General features: G+C 44.3%; 1 protein-coding gene across 1 annotated transcript in view; it reads right to left on the bottom strand.

Annotated features, from left to right (window-relative positions):
- Window positions 1–1,317: 1,317 nt before the first annotated feature.
- Slc15a1 (solute carrier family 15 member 1) overlaps window positions 1,318–16,219 on the bottom strand; it is a 38,144-nt gene continuing 23,242 nt past the window's right edge. Inside the window, exons 15-23 of the mRNA XM_038310150.1 lie at window positions 15,456–15,537; window positions 13,859–13,978; window positions 12,178–12,324; window positions 9,823–9,872; window positions 5,886–5,993; window positions 5,586–5,694; window positions 4,816–4,959; window positions 3,289–3,396; window positions 1,318–2,175 (exon numbers count right to left, since the gene is read on the bottom strand). Of these exons, the coding sequence (XP_038166078.1) occupies window positions 1,984–2,175; window positions 3,289–3,396; window positions 4,816–4,959; window positions 5,586–5,694; window positions 5,886–5,993; window positions 9,823–9,872; window positions 12,178–12,324; window positions 13,859–13,978; window positions 15,456–15,537 (1,060 nt within the window). The 3' untranslated portion in view covers window positions 1,318–1,983. The remainder of the gene's footprint in view (window positions 2,176–3,288; window positions 3,397–4,815; window positions 4,960–5,585; window positions 5,695–5,885; window positions 5,994–9,822; window positions 9,873–12,177; window positions 12,325–13,858; window positions 13,979–15,455; window positions 15,538–16,219) is intronic.

The raw sequence follows: 16,219 nt of genomic DNA, 5'->3' as shown, positions 1-16,219 counted from the left end.
AATTTGGGCATTGTGACACATACCTATAATTCCAGGGTTTGGGCAGTGGAGACAGGAGGATCAGATATTCAAGATCTTCAGTTACACAGCAAGCTTGAGGCCAGTCCTGGATATATGAGACCCTCTCTCAAAACAAACAACTGGGCTGAAGAGGTGGCTTAGCTGGTGAGAGCACTGTCTGCTCAGAGGATCCCTGCTCAGTTCCTAGCTTCTGTGTTGTGGTTATAACTGCCTGTCACTCCAGCTCCAATGAGATCCTTGCCTGGCTAAGGTTACTCATACTCACATGGCAGACACACACACACACACACACACACGGCAGACACAAAAACATACACACATACACACACACGGCAGACACAAAGACATACATGTGGCAGGTAGGCAGACAGACACACAGACACAGCAGACACACACATGTCATACAGACATAGACACATGGCAGACACACACAGCACACACACACAGCAGACACAAAGATGTACATACACATTGCAGGCAGATAGACAGACACACACACACATAGATTCAGCAGATATACACACATGCAGTCATACAGGCATACAGACACATGGCAGGCAGATACACAACAGACACACATGGCAGACACACACAGATGCAGACACAATACCAATAAAAAAGACACGCCCATAAAGAAAAGAGTGGGAGCTTAAAGCAAACAAATAAGCTGGGTGATGTTGGTGCTCACCTTTAGTCTCAGCACTCAGGAGGCAGAGGCAAGCGGATCTTTGTGAGTTCAAGGCCAGCCTGGTCCACAGAGCAAGTTCTGGAACACCCAGGGCTGCACAGAGAAATTCTGTCTTGGGAATAAAAAAAGCAAAAAAAAAAATGCACCAAATATCTGTAGGATGAATTAGGCAGTAGGTGTGCATAATATCTTAGAAGGAACCTCTACTTTAAGTACAGAATATTTATCAATTCAAGAAAAACACAATGAGATGTATAACCAGAGTGGAAAGATGCGAGCTGTCAGCTGGAACCTTGCTGGTAAGCCACAGCCATGTGGCGATACACAGATTAATGGAGATGGGTTAGTTTAGGATATAAGAGTTAGCCAGAAATATGCTTAAGCTATTGGCCAAGCAATAGTGGTTTAAATAATATGGTTTCTGTGTGATCATTCAGCTGGAAACAAACAAGCAGCCTCCTACAACACAGAAGAAATAAACTTTGGTGTTTCATGTCCCTGGGGTTCCCCTATGTGGGTATTGCATTTGTTAATGTGTTTATTAACTTCTGAGGACATCTTAACGAGCATGTACTAAGTAGTATGGCCAGAGAAGACACACAAACACATATCCTTAAGAACAAGAATTTATTCCATACCAGTGATATTTCACAGCTCATGACTATGCTTCACTGGGCGGTCTTTTGAGTGACACATAATTTAAAAAGGAAAGGCAAAGAAACTAGAAAAACAAACGAACAAAACCTAAGGCATAGTTTTCACCTCAAACTGCTGACACTCACTATCTTCTATTTTTTTTTCAAAAAGCCCTCTGTAAACTCAACATTGTTTTCATAAAAGCGTTAGAAATAACACAGGATGGTTACCTTTTCAAAATTAAGTTAGTCTGAACTCAGTTCACTTCTGTGGCAGAAATGCAAGGCATGGCCCAGTGTTAGAAAAAAATAAAGTGTGTGCTTTAAATAAAACCAGGCGGTGGTCATGCACGCCAAGGCAGGTGGATCTCTGAGTTCAAGGCCAGCCTGCTCTACAAAATAAGTTCCAGGACAGCCAGGGCTGTTCAAAGAGAAACTCTGTCTTAAAAAACCAAAAACAATAAAAATAAAAAAAATTTTAAAAAAGATTAAAAGGCTCCCGCTGGCAGCTTAGAAAACAGCTTTGTTATTAGTTAATATTTTGGTTCACGATTCTGAAGTCTTCTGCATCAAAGGCTCTGCAAGGGCAGAGGTCGGGGTGCCCCGTAAACTCCGTGTGACTCCCTTGCCTCCTGACCTTCACATTTTTGTCTGTGAATCAGGTTCCAGTGTGGAGAGGGGGTTGTCCTTTCCTATGCTCCTTTTCTTTTCTTCCTCATCCAACTGTGCTTCGATCTCTGCGGGGTTGACGTAGGTGTAGAATCGAGCCATGATGGCGAATATCACACAGACGACCAGGAGCAAGGAGGCGAACAGAACGTACTCGGCCCACTTGGGAGGACCAGCGTTGGAGCAAGGAAACAAAGAAACAAACCACAGGTCACGTTAACATGGTGCTCTATGCCCATCTCCTTGCTACTTCTGGGTGGAAGACACCTTAAATCAAACAGCTAGAAAAAGCGGGGTATCCAGCAGAGACACACTGGGTTTTCTCAAATGTTCAAAAAACAGGGGACATTTTCCTACTAACATGGGGTGTGCAAATCTTTTGGGAAGATGAGAGAAATTTTCTGATTTTTTTGTTGTTGTTGTTGTTGGATTTTTTGAGACAGGGTTTCTCTGTGCAACTCTGGCTGCCCTGGAACTTGCTCTGCAGACCTCTGAGACTTGCAGATATCTGCCTGGCCCTGCCTTCCGAGGGTTAGGATTAAAGGTGTGTGTCACCACTGCCCAGCAATTTTCTGAAATGCTTCAGGTTTATGGCAGGTGCCAGAGGGATGAGAACCAGCAATGACCAAGCATGAAGCCCTATGGCCATTCCCACCAAGGAAACAATGTAGCCCTTGTGGGCAACCAAGCTGAGCAAACACTATGAGCATCAGACAAGCCTGTGTTTCATTGTACTCTAAATGGGAAGGTATAACTATTGAAAGAATGCCTTTAAGTTGTTGTGACGTCTCTGCACAAGGACTCTGGTTTTCTTTACTATTTTTACCAATGCTGGGACTAGAACCTGGAGCCTTGTGCATGCTAGGCAAGTGCTTTACTGTGTGGAGCTACACTCCTAGTCCACATGTCTAGTTTAGGGCTCTTGAGTTGAATTCACAGAATTGATAATGAGTGTTTCCTTTTATAGTAGACCCCAGCAGGCAGGTTAATCTGGTGTCGGTTTCCAAGCAACAAGAGTCAGCAGCGAGTCTGCCCAGCACCAGTGCGGCAGCTGCAGCGAACGGACCTGGTAATGTCATTCAGCCATTGACTCTAATGGATACTTATTTATAGATAGCTAGGGAGGGTCATGGTGATAACCACTAATAGCCAGGAAGTTCAAAGTCAGCTTCAGTTACACAGCAAGTTTGAAGCCACCTTGTGGTGTACGTAAGACCTGGTCTCAAAAAAGACAGGAAAAAAAATAGGCATACCCAACCTTCTTTCCCCTCATACCTGTTTCTCGAAGTGACCAGCCCCTGCCACAATGAGCACAATGATATTGCCAACCGCTACAGTTAAAAGCCAGCCTGCCTGAAGCACCGCCTTCATGTTAGAAGGAGCCTGGGGGACCAAAGCAGAATGGATTAGGACCCGAGTCCTGCTTCAGACCAGAAGAGCCCCACCCACTCCTCCCTTCACCCAGCATCCTGGATGGGCAGGTTAGAAGTCAGGTTTAGTAGGTGTAGTATCTCACACCTATAACCCAGCACCTGGGAGGCTGAGGCAGGAAAACCATGAATTTGAGGACACCCTTGGCTACATAGCACGGCCCTGTTCTAAATATAAATATGTGTATAAGTAGGTCAAGGTCATGTTACTATAAGGAGGGCATCGCTTATGTGATGAGGCACAAAATCCCTCCTGAGGAGAGGCCTCTCTCCACACACAAGTGTCTTAGTAACAGCAGATCTATAGTGGACGGCCTTTGCTCACAGACTTCTAGGCATGTTCTCCCCCAAAGGGGACTACTCTCTGGGCTGCAAACTTAGCCTTCTGCCATGTCCTTCCTCATGTTCTTGACAACTATGTCACAGACATGGCGTTTGTCAGACAGTGTGGTCATCCCAGAAAGGGGTGACCTGCCCATGCTGGCTATCACGAATACTGAAGGAAAAGATGCTAGGTTGGAATGGCTTTGACTGCAGTTTCAACAAATATTTAGATATTAAGCTCCAATTAGGGTACTAATAAAATTTGTTTAATTAGCTGTGGTGGTTTGAATGTAATTGGCCCCTCATAGGGAGCGGCAAAATTAGGAGGTATGGCTTTGTTGGAGTGACTGTGGCTTTGCTGGAGGAGTGTGTCACTGGGGGGAGGGAGGGGCTATGAGGTCTCCTATGCTCAAGCTACGCTTAGTTCAGTTCACTTCCTGTTGCCAGATCAAGCTGTGGACAGAATTCTCAGCTCCTCTCCAGCACCAGGTCTGCCTGCATGCTGTCACACTACCAACGCCAGGCTCCCCATTATGATGATAATGGACTGAACCCCTGAAACTGTAAGCCGCCACCTCAGTGAAATGTTTTCCTTTATAAGAGTTGCCGTGGTCGTGGTGTCTCTTCACAACAATAGAAATCCGAAATAAGACTTTAGCCAAATATACTTAGAAGCAAAAAAAAAAAAAAAAAAAAATTAAAAGTAGTATTTTTCTGAGGTAGGGTGCTATATATCTCTGCTGACCTCAGACTTCCTATATAGCCAAGGATGATCTTGAAGTTTGGACCTCCCTGCCTGTACCTCCCCAGGGCAGGGATTACAGGAGGACACCATCATACCTGGTTTCAGACAGTGCTGGGGTTTGAACCCATGGTTGCATGCGTGCTAGAAAAGACTCTCATCAACTGAGCTACATACTAAGATCCAGTATTACACAACCAACAAACAAAAGAGGCTCTAAGCATGCGGACATCCCAGATTCAAATCAAGTTCCCGCAGCAGTTTTGTGAGGTCAGCAGGCAGCAGAGGGGAGGAAGAAACAAGGACCTGGGAATAGGAGAACTCCAGTCCCGTGACGGAGAAGACCACTTCGCCACAGGTGAGGAGGAAGTACTGCGGGATCTGTAGCGCCATGTTCACCGTGTTGGGCGGGATGTCTTCAAATTCCTTCACTTCCAGGCAGCCGTCATTCTAGACCACCAAAGCAACAAGCAGGTGGTTGAGAAGGGCACCGTTTAGACTAACATCAGTTCGTACAGACAAATTGAGTTGACCTTCTAAGGTTAAATCTCACACCTTATAAAGCCAGTGCCCATTTTAAATGCAATGTTGGAAGCCAGTCAGTTAAAACCGTGCCCCCTAAAGTCAACAGTCCATAAGGAAGCATCAAATACTGGTTGGAAGGAACGTTTAGCTACTGTGTAACTAAGTCTGCTGGGTCAACTAAAGTCAACAATAAGTTAGAGACCAGTGGTGGACTAGTGGGGAAAGGGGCTTGCCATCAAACCTAATGACCTGAGTTTGAACCCTGCAACTCACACAGTGGAAAGAGAGAATGGATTCCTAAAGGTTGTACCTATGCGCGCGTGCACACACACACCACACACACACACACACACACACACATGCATGCACACACACACACGTGCATGTGTGCACACATACTCTTGCACAATCAAAAAAAAGAATTAGTGGTGACTTGAACTAGTTCTAAGCCCATTTACAGATCCTAATTCCTCTTGTTAATCGTGAGCACATCCTGAGTGTCTGTGAGGAGGATGAACGGGCTATCTGCTGTGGTGGAAGGAGCTACTAACCGCCCTTGTGATCACATAGGTGTAGGCACTGCCGAAGTCAAGGCTGGAGGATTTAAAGTCGCTTGGACAGTTCGGTGCAAGCTCTGTGGCGTTTATTGTGTATTCTTTTCTATTAAAAGAAAGAAAACAGAGGTTACAGTTCTTGGTATTAGAGTATCCTTTCTTTTCTTCCTTCCTTCCTTCCTTCCTTCCTTCCTTCCTTCCTTCCTTCCTTCCTTCATTTCTTTCTTTTTTTTTTTTTAAAGAAAAATACTAAGCAACCTTGAATTTGGAAACAAGTTGCCCAGAAAAGGTACTTACACGCCAGAAGGAAAAAACTGGTAGTTGCTGACATTGTTACTGGCGATGTCTGCGTACACTTTCCCACTCATCGTGATGGTTAGCGGCTCGTTAAGGGTATTGACAAATCTGGAACAGAAAGCCATCTGTTGCATAACCAAACCATGGAATGATTTCTTCTCTGTCCCAAGTCTGGGACCCCATGTTAGGCTATGTTCCTTTGTGAAGGGATTTAGAGATGCATACAGAAAATTCCTGGGGTCTAGAGGCAGGAAGTTAGCTATCTTACGGTTGTCTCTGCCCACCCATTCATGAGAATGCCCTCCCAGCAATGATTATATTTATTTGGTCCTTCACATGTTGAACTCTGAAAGTTTCCATGAAAGCAGCACCAACAAAGCCTGGCTGTCTTCTAGAAAGTAAGGGAACCTGTCCCTGTTTCCATGCCTAGTTAATGAATGCCCCTACATATCCATCAGCCTTGACATTGTTGCCCTTGCTAAACCTCAGGAGGAAGCAGGTGAGCTACTTGCCTTCCTAGGTCCGTACAGGATGTTGCATCGAGAACAGACGGTTACAGATGTAACCATAACATAGGCTAGAGACTCTATGCTGCCGAAAACCCTGAGATTCTTATACTGCCCTATGTATGAGCATGGTGCTTCCCCAAGGGAGTTAGTTGTTTGTTTTGCCCACCAAATAGTTAGGTGACAGACTATAGCAGATTGTTCAATACATAGAACAAGAAGTAATGATGGCCATCTAAATACTATAAAGAACAACTTAACCACTGTATCTCTAAAATATATGGCCCAGTTTCACCAGCTTCATGACATTTATTTCATAGAATAGTATATATATATTTATAGTTATATAATTATTTGTATATATAAATTATATATACACACACACAAATAATTTTTTGAGACACGGTTTCTCTGTGTAACAGCCCTAGATATCCTGGAACTCATTCTGCAGATTAGGTTGGCTTCAAACTCACAAATATCTGCCTGCCTCTGCCTCCCGAGTGCACCACCACCACCTGGCCAAAAAAATTTTTATAAAATCCATATCAATATTTAATGTGTGTGTGTGTGTGTGTGTGTGTGTTTTGCATGCAGGTGCCCTCAGAGACCAGAAGAGGATATCAGATACCTTGGAACTGGAGTTACAGGCAGGTGTAAAATGCTGGATTGGGTTCTGGTCATCAAACTGGGATCTTCTGCAAGAGTGGTACCTCGTCTTAACTGCTGAGCCCCCTCCAGCCCCATGGATACTATATTCATATATAGTGGATATAGGATCACAATATTTTTTATTAAAAATAATAAAAATTTAAGGACTACTTCCATAGAGAAACTATATCCACATGAAGAATGAGGTGAGGATACTGATTATGATTATGTTTTAAGAGACTGAGAAGGAGCTGAATTTCCTGGACTAGAGATCTAAGCAACGGAAGGCCAGTGTGTGGTCAAGGGAACAGATAAGGGGCGCAGATGTCAATATGTAATAGTAAAGTTATACACGTTACATAGTATTATTGGTAGCATTACTATAGAGCAATATATGCTGGTGACAATAACTTTTATATTATTATATGTTTAAAAGCATGCTAAGAAACACATTGGTTATGAATATGTAATATATAGCAACATCTAGTGAAAATGCAGGAGGAAAAAATATTAAATTCTCAACCAATTTTGAAAAGATTTATTTTTACTTTTTGTTTCTGTCTATGTATGTGGCCCTTGGGTGTGTGACACGTGCATGTGGATGTCAGCGGAGGCAGAGAGGATGTCTGATCACCTGAAGTCGGAGCCACGGGAGGTTGTGGACTGCCAGCTGTGTGCTCTGGACTGAGAACTCTTTCTCCAGCCCCTCACCCAACTTTTGCATGAATTCTTGCCAATTTATTTAAAACATGACAATTTAAATTTCACAATGTGCTGATGGTGTAATATAAAACCTCATTTGCTTGAAATTTTGTGTCTCCTTTCTTTAATTTATGTATTAGTCAGAAAGTCTGATTTCATGGAGCCATTCTGCTTATCAAACCTTTCCTAGTATTCTAGAACCTTCCATATTGCCTCCAGGGCACCATGGAAACCATCAGTCCTGTTGCCAGGTAACAGAAAAGTGATTTGTCTATTATCACGCAAGTGGGTGGGAGGGGCCACTTATTAACAGAAAAGTGATTTGTCTAGTACCACACACGTGGGTGGGAGGGGCCAGCATGTTGCTAATGCTATGCATCTCTCTTATTCAAGACTCCATTGAAGATATTTTTATATTTACAACCTCATCACGTAGACTACACACAAAGACACTGTTTATATTAATCTTTTAGGGGCTGAAGAGGTAGCTCAGTCAGCTGAGTGCCTGCCTCTAAAGCAGGAGGCTCCAAGTTCAACTCTCAGCACACTTGAAGCTTTGGAGGCAGAGGCTGGGGTCACTGGCCAGCCAGCCTTTCTGGTGCATCCCAGGTACCAGCCAGGGGCTCTGCCCAAAAAACAATGTGGACACCCGTGAAGACCACACGAGGGTTGGCTTCTGGTAAGTGTGTGCGTATGTTTTAAAACTCATGATCAGCTGACTTCCAGTAAGTGTGTGCATGCACACACGCAGACACACAAGCTTTTAGGCACTTCAGTTATATTAGTGATCAGTTGACTTCTGGTGTGTGCTCACATATACACAAGCTTTTAAAAACTTCAGTTATACTCGTGAACAGCTGACTTCCAGTAAATGTGTGCACGCACACACACAGACACACACACAAGCTTTTAAACACCTTGTACTAGTGAGCTGCCAACTTGAGTTTGATTCCTGGAGTCTACCAGTGAAAGGAGAAAACTGACTCCTACAGCTGTCCTCTGACACGTGCACGTGGCACACGCATGCCCCCCAACACATGCACACTAAATAAATAAGCTAAGATTTAAAGAGACTGGCAGGTGATGACTCAGTGGGTGAAGGCGTCTGCTCTCAGACCTGACGGCCTGAGATTGGTCCCCAGGACCCACGTGGGTGTAAGATGGAGACAGCTCCTGAAAGTTGCCCTCTGGCCTCCACACCACACACACACATTCACATAAATAAATGAATACATATGTACATACAAATATACACATAAACAAATAGCCTAAATACCATAATCTCCATTGTCCAAGGTTTCCAGTGTTAGGGCCGTTTCTGAGGAATCAAAGCAATGGAAATGCTCTGAGGACAAAATGAACCCCCACAGGAGCTTCCAGTTCAGAGCCAAATATAAACCACAGAGCAGATCTGTGTGTGAGCGTGTGTGTGTGAGAGTATGTATGTGAGTGTGAGTATGTGTGTGTGAGTGTGTGTAAGTGTGTGAGTGTGTGAGAGAGTGTATGTATGTGTGTGAGCATGAGTGTGTGTAAGAGAGAGAATATGTGTGAGTGTGTGTGAGCATGTGAGTGTGTGTAAGAGAGAGAATGTGTATGAGTGTGTGTGTGAGTATATGTGTGTGAGAGAGTGTGTGTAAGAGAGAATGTGTGTGTGAGTGTGTATGAGAGTATGTGTGTGTGTGAGCGTGTGTGTGTAAGAGAATGTGTATGAGTGTGTGTGAGTATGTGTGTGAGAGAGTGTGTGTGTGAGAGTATGTGTATGTGAGAGTGTGTGAGAGAGAATGTGTGTGTGAGAGTGTATGCATGTGAGTGTGTATATGTGTGTGAGTGGTGTGTAAGAGAGAATGTGTGTATGAGATGAATGAATCATAAATTCTGCCAGATTGATTTTCTACATCAGTTGACAAGCTAAGTGGACTTTCTGCTCTCGTTTATTAAGATGATGGATTGTGTTGGCTGAAGCAGCCGGCTCTCTTGTAGATGGAGCACTACCATGCCCGTGTTATAACTAGCTTTGATTATGGAAATGTGCCAAGCTCTGCTAGAAGCTGAAAACACAGTTTCAGAAGAAATCTCCATACCTGATTCCATTTTCTCCTTTTTCTGGCTTCTGGTTAAGCCCATCTTTCACCTAAGAGAGAGAAAAAAATAATATAAAAATATTCCTGAGCCAGTGAGATGGTTAGTGTGTAAAGGCCTTGCTGTGCAAGCCTGTCTCTCTGAGTTCACCTCCTGGAAGCCATGTACTCAGGCCACAGCTGTGCTCTCATGCCTTTACACACACTGTGGCAGGCATACTCTGCTCTCTTATGTGCCATCATGTGCATGTGCACACACATACACACAACACACACATATATACAGATATACACACATACATACACAAGAATAAACACATACACGTAAACATACACACATAAACATATACAGACATATAGACACGAACACACATTCACACATATATACAACACACATGCATATACATATATACAACACACATACATATACACACATAACACAACACACACAAATACATATGCATACACACATATATACACAAACACATAGATTGTGGAATAATCTTTTTGTACACTGTGAAGATGTGTCACTTTGGTTGGTTTAATAAAAAGCTAAATGGCCAATAGCTAGGCAGATTTCTGGGGCAGAGAGGATGTGGGGAAGAAGAAAGGTGGGGACAGGAGAAGACATTGAACAAGCAGAAGTGCAAGATGAAAGAGAGTTAAGGTCATGTGGCAGAATGTAGGTTAATATAAATGAGTTAACTTAAGCTAAAGAGCTAGTTGAGACAAGCCTAAACTAAAGGCTGAACTTTCATAATTAATGTAAGTCTCTGTGTTGTTATTTGGGAGCTGATTGGTGGGTCAGAAAAAGACTCATTACACATACAACACACACACTCATACACACATACATAAATAAAACAATAAAATGATTTCCTAATATTTAGCCCATTAGAATCAATTCACACTAACGCTTCAGACTTTGAGTTCATGATATTGGCCCTTGTCCTAGGAGATAAGGGTTCCCTTTCTTCATCCCTGCGTTCCCACCAGACTAACACATGCTTCTGCTGTTATTGATCCCTGACTGTCAGTGGTTCCAAAGAGCATGACTCTCCAACAATTCAGACTGTCCAACCTTTGGACATTTCAACACTGTGTTGTCAACACAAAGTTCATGTGTGAGAGTCGTGCAGATGAATTAGGGAAATCATTGCAAAACGACTCTTCTAAGGCTTTAAGTTCGCACATTTGTGCTGGGCCACGCTCAGAGATACCCTGGAGTGTGTGCTGCCTGCGGGCCACAGGCTGGACACTCCCCTGATAGAACGAGCCCCTCAACAGCTTCCTGATTAAGCAGATGGCCAACTGCATTAATTGCACATCGAGTTTTTTGTATGTTTTTATTCAAATTCCCTTCAGACTGACTGAAGTTTATTTTGTTCAACTACATCTTTACAATTCATATACCAAATGACATGTCTGTATTTTGTCAACAAATATTCCATAATTATTTTCTTCCTTGTATTTGGTATGCACACCATACTTTTGTAAGGCTGCTCTAATGAAGGGCACATTTAAAAGACTCATACAAATAAAGACACATTAAGTGATTTATCTCATAACGTCTCTGAGAATTACATATGTATCCATGCGATATTTATACATGTACATATGTATTCATGGGATGTTTTCACATGTACACGAAAGAGTGTGTGGACACATAAGCGTGGGCACACACTCATCACCACAGCAAAACATTATTTACCTTTACATTTTTATTATTTTTGCTTTTTTGAGTCAGGGTCCCTCTGTGTCACTTTGACTGACCTCGAAGTCAAAGAAATCCTCTTGTATCTGCCCTGAATGCTTGGATTAGAGGTGTGTGGCACTATGCCCATCTAAGAAGGGTCTTGCTAACAGTCCAGCCTCCTAGAGCTGGTGAAAAAGGTGTGCACCACCACACCTGGCTCCTACTTTTCCTTTTAAATCATAATTAATATTAATCCTTCTTATCCACCAGCCAAATCCTATACTGGAAGTCAAATAACCTGTGTTCTTGAAGAAAGAAGATTGGCTAATATAGTACTCTACGTAGATAAAGCAATGTCATACCAATAAAAAGTTGTGTCCTGAGCCTGGAGAGGTGACTCAGTGGTTGAGAGCACTTGCTGCTCTTGCAGAGACCTGGGTTTGGTTCCCAGCACCCACATAGTGGTTTACGATTATCCACAACTCCACTTCCAGAGGATCTGATGCCCTGTTTGACCTCTTCCCCAGATACCAGGTACCCATGTGGTGCACATAAAGTGTATACAGATAAAATACTCAAACACAGAATAAAATCTAAACTTGAAAGCTGTGTCTCTAATATTGCAAATAGCCAAGAGAAAGCTGAACGTATTGCCTACTTACCACAAGGTTACCATTGGGGGCCCATACTAGAAGGGTGTAGCGTTGGCCTGGCTCAAACGTAGGGAAAATTTCAGTGACTGGAGATCCAGGAGAAGATATGTTTATGCTTGTCAGCTTGTTTGCATCAAAAGTCATGAAACCCTTTGTCTAGATGGGGGTGAGGTGGGGGAGGAGGTAGAGTCAGCACTGCATTTGAACACTGTAATACCATGTTACATGCCAATCCATGTTCATATACATCCAAAATACCTTGTAGGGGCTTCACACTTGGCCTCCCACCCACACAGACACTTCCATACGGTTCTTCTGTATTGCCACAGGGACTATATCATTCACCAAACACTTTATTTTGTTTTGCTCTAAGGAAGCTCATTCTGTGAAATCATTTATGGTGCACTAGAGAGATGGCTCAGTGGTTAGGAGCACTGCCTGTTCTTCCAAAGGTCCTGAGTTCAATTCCCAGCAACCACATGGTGGCTCACAACCGTCTATAATGAGATCTGGTGTAATTAGATCCGGTAACCTCTTGAGGAAGAGACCTGGTCAGTTGTCCTCATCAATTTAGACCATGAAACCCAATATGGACAAGTTCAACAGAACTGCCATATACAGGCTGCCCATGCATACTTCAGCATTGCCAGGGCATTAAAAAAAAAAACTATGTAAAGAACAGTACAGGAACTGGGGATGGAGAGATGGCTCAACGGTTACGAGGTTGTTCTTCCAGAGGATCTATGTTTGATTCCCAACATCCATATGGTGGATCACAACCATGTATAATTCCATTTCCAAGGGCTTTGATACCCTCCTCTGGCCTCTGAGGGCACCAGGTACATATGTAGGCGAAATACCCATACACATTGAGAAAAACAAAAACAAAAATAAACACAAAAACGACCAGAGGAAAAGCAATGGCTCTGGTGACATCAATATGGCTTCCTGATGACCAGGAGTCAAGCTTCCAACACCTTCGTCAAGGCCATCGGCTTGTCAGGTCTAAGTTCACCTTCATCAAGGCCATCGGCTTGTCAGGTCTAAGTTCACTGCTCTAAGTATGGTGGACCAGGAATGAGAGTAGATGAACCCACATCATTGAGGTTAGGACCTCAAGGTTCTCCAAGTGACCAGACTCAAGGCTGGGAACCAGTATTCAAGGGCAATGACATTAAGAGCAGGGTTTCGACAACAGCATTGTGAACACCAGGACAGATATACCTCTGTATACAGCATTGTGTGTGCCTCCCCATGGAGGCTGAGCGTCCGCTGGCTTCCACACGTGAAATGCCAGCATCACACTCTTGGTTTGTAACGACAAAGAGCTGTCTGTGGAGACTGTTCAAAGTCTCCTCAGGGACACTGCCAGCCCAGTTTGGAGCCGCAGAACCTCCCTGCTGATGGCAAGGGCAGCTTTCCTAGAGCAGCAGCATGCGGGAAGTTACAGAAATGCAGTAGTTCTGGCCTACAGATCAAGTCTGCCTCCTCCAGGGTACCAGTGTGATGAGTGCCCATATTCAAGTCAGAGGCCTGCCGGCCTAGAGAGCAGTATGTCGTGGGCATCGGCATGCACCAATCTTAGACTGGCTCTGGCGTTTATACGAGGACCCATAAGAATGGATCCTCTGAAATGTGTTGCAAGTCAGGGGAGGTGACGAACAAGGAGGCCCCATGGCCTCTCACTTACTTGAGACATTTGGTCAAGGGTCACATTCTCTCCAGGAAGATACACATTCATGTTATTGTTTCCTATGTTCAAGAATTTAATTTGGACTTGATTTTCTGTAGCGAAGACGGGAAGAGTTTTCTAGGAGAGAAGGAAATCAACAGTGAGGACTTCTGGACAGCCACTGTCACACTGGGTCTGGGAGTCACTCTCCTCTGCCGTCTATAGCGGCATCCAGGGAGACGTGGCAAACAGCTGGACAAGCCCGCTGGTTACATCTGGCATAGGCATGGAACATTATTTAGCACTAAAAACAAAGGGAATCTTTTTATATCCTCTAAAAAGGGTAAACCTTGAGGGCATTATAAAAGAAGCCAATACAAAAGGAAGAATGCCCCATGATTATATGTGGTGATATTTTCTTTGTGCTGTAACAAATAAAGCCAGCCTGAAGATCAGAGTGCAGGGCTAAGCCACTAGTTAGCCATAGAGGCCAGGCAGTGGTGGCTCACACCCTTAATTCCAGCTCTTGGGAGTCACATGCTTTTAATCCCAGCACTTGGGAGGTGGAGACAGGAAGGGATACAGTTGGGCGGAGAGAGGAATATAAGGTGGGAGGACACAGGCAATCACGGCATTCAGTCTGAGGATCCCTAGAGACAGGATACCCCATTTGGTCTGAGGATTCGGTAGAGGTAAGAATCAGCGACATTTTCTGCTTCTCCGATCTTTCAGCATTTACCCCTATATATGACCCGGGGTTTTTATTATTAAGACCAATTAGAAATTGCACAACAAATATGATCCTTTGATGCTCGGAGCAGAATCCTAGAGATAGACCGTAGAATGGTGCCTGGACGGGGGTGGGGTGGGGTGGGGGGTGGGCCTTGGAGAGACAAATCGAGACGTTAGCTCTGAATGGCACAGAAGCTTCATTGGGCAGATGGAAATTTCTGGAAGTATGTTTGGGGCGGGATCCACAGTAAAGGAAATATACTGAGCCGCGTGCTTAGAAATGGTTAAGACGGGAACTTTTATTTATGAATGTTCACTGCCATAAACTGTGTGTGAGAGAAGAGAGAGAGTCTCTCTTCCAGTTTTATGGATCACGTTATCCTTTTCTCTAGAACTAAAGCCTTATCTCCAGCAGGCAGCATTGGGCTGGTTTAGAAAAAGTGCACCCAACAGGTTTTAGGATGGGTTTAGTCATTAACCCTTAGTAGATATATTAAAATCCAAAATGTGTTTTTCCCTGAAGAGGACGGTGCAGGTGTTTCTGAAGTGCCTGTCTGTGAACGACAAGCCTCTTCTCGTCAAAGAGTCCAGAACAACTCTGTGAACTCATCTCCCATTAGGGAAACTGTATTATAGACAGAAGCTACTCACGCTGTCTTTCCAACTAATGAAGCCCGCCCATCAGTCCAGGACCTCCTGGGCCCTGCCAGGACAGAACCCACAGTGCTAACTGGTGGACAATCTGTGCGCCCTCCTCCCCGCTAGCACCCTCCCACTGTTCTTCACCCTAGCAGTTCCTACTGCTTATGGGGAGAGCCCCCTTGTCTCCTCGAATCTTTCCAGCCCCAAAGAAAGCTTACGAGGGGTCCAGGAGAAAACTCACATCGATTTCCACCTGCACAATCGCAGCCGCCACGAAGGCCATGGAAGCCAGGAACATCCCTACTGTCATCTTCTTCAGGGAGCTGATGAGGACAGGAGGAGAGTGGACATCAGCCTGTCTCACCCAGACAAACCAAGATGGGCCCCAAGGGGAAAGCCTCAGCCTCTCCCAGCCCAGCCACTTCGCTGCAAAGATAGCTACCTCTGGAGCTGTCATTGTTTTGTGAGTGTCTGTAGGGATCTTTCATTTGTATTTTAATCAATAAAGCTTGCCTGAAGTTCAGAGAGTAAAACAAGCCCACCGGTCAGCTTTACAGACCAGGCAGTGGTGACACACACCGTTAATCCCAGTAGCCACACTAGTTTACCATAGAAACCAGGTGGTAGTGGTGCATGCCTTTAATCCCAGTCCTAGAGAGGAATATAAGATGGGAGGAGGCAGCTCTCACACAGTCTCATTCTGAGATTCCTGGAGGCAGGATTGCCATTTCGGACTGAGTAGAGGTAAGAGCCATTGGCTGGTTGTTTTGCTTTTCTGACCTTCAGGTTGAACCCCAATTTCTGTCTCTGGGCTTTGTTAATTATGCTCTGAGTGTATGTACACACGCATGTGAGGACACTCTCAAGGCCAGAAGATGGTGTCAGATCCCCTGGAGTGGAATCACAGGTATTGGGTGCCCTGGACCATGTGCTTGAGAGGCAACCATTCCTCATGGCTGAGCGAGCCATCTCTGAGTTTTTTCCTGTTGTTATTCATGGCCAGAC

Source organism: Arvicola amphibius, chromosome 13 (genome assembly GCF_903992535.2).
Source record: "Arvicola amphibius chromosome 13, mArvAmp1.2, whole genome shotgun sequence".
Lineage (NCBI taxonomy): Eukaryota > Metazoa > Chordata > Mammalia > Rodentia > Cricetidae > Arvicola > Arvicola amphibius.
This window is presented reverse-complemented; position numbering and strand designations above follow the sequence as displayed.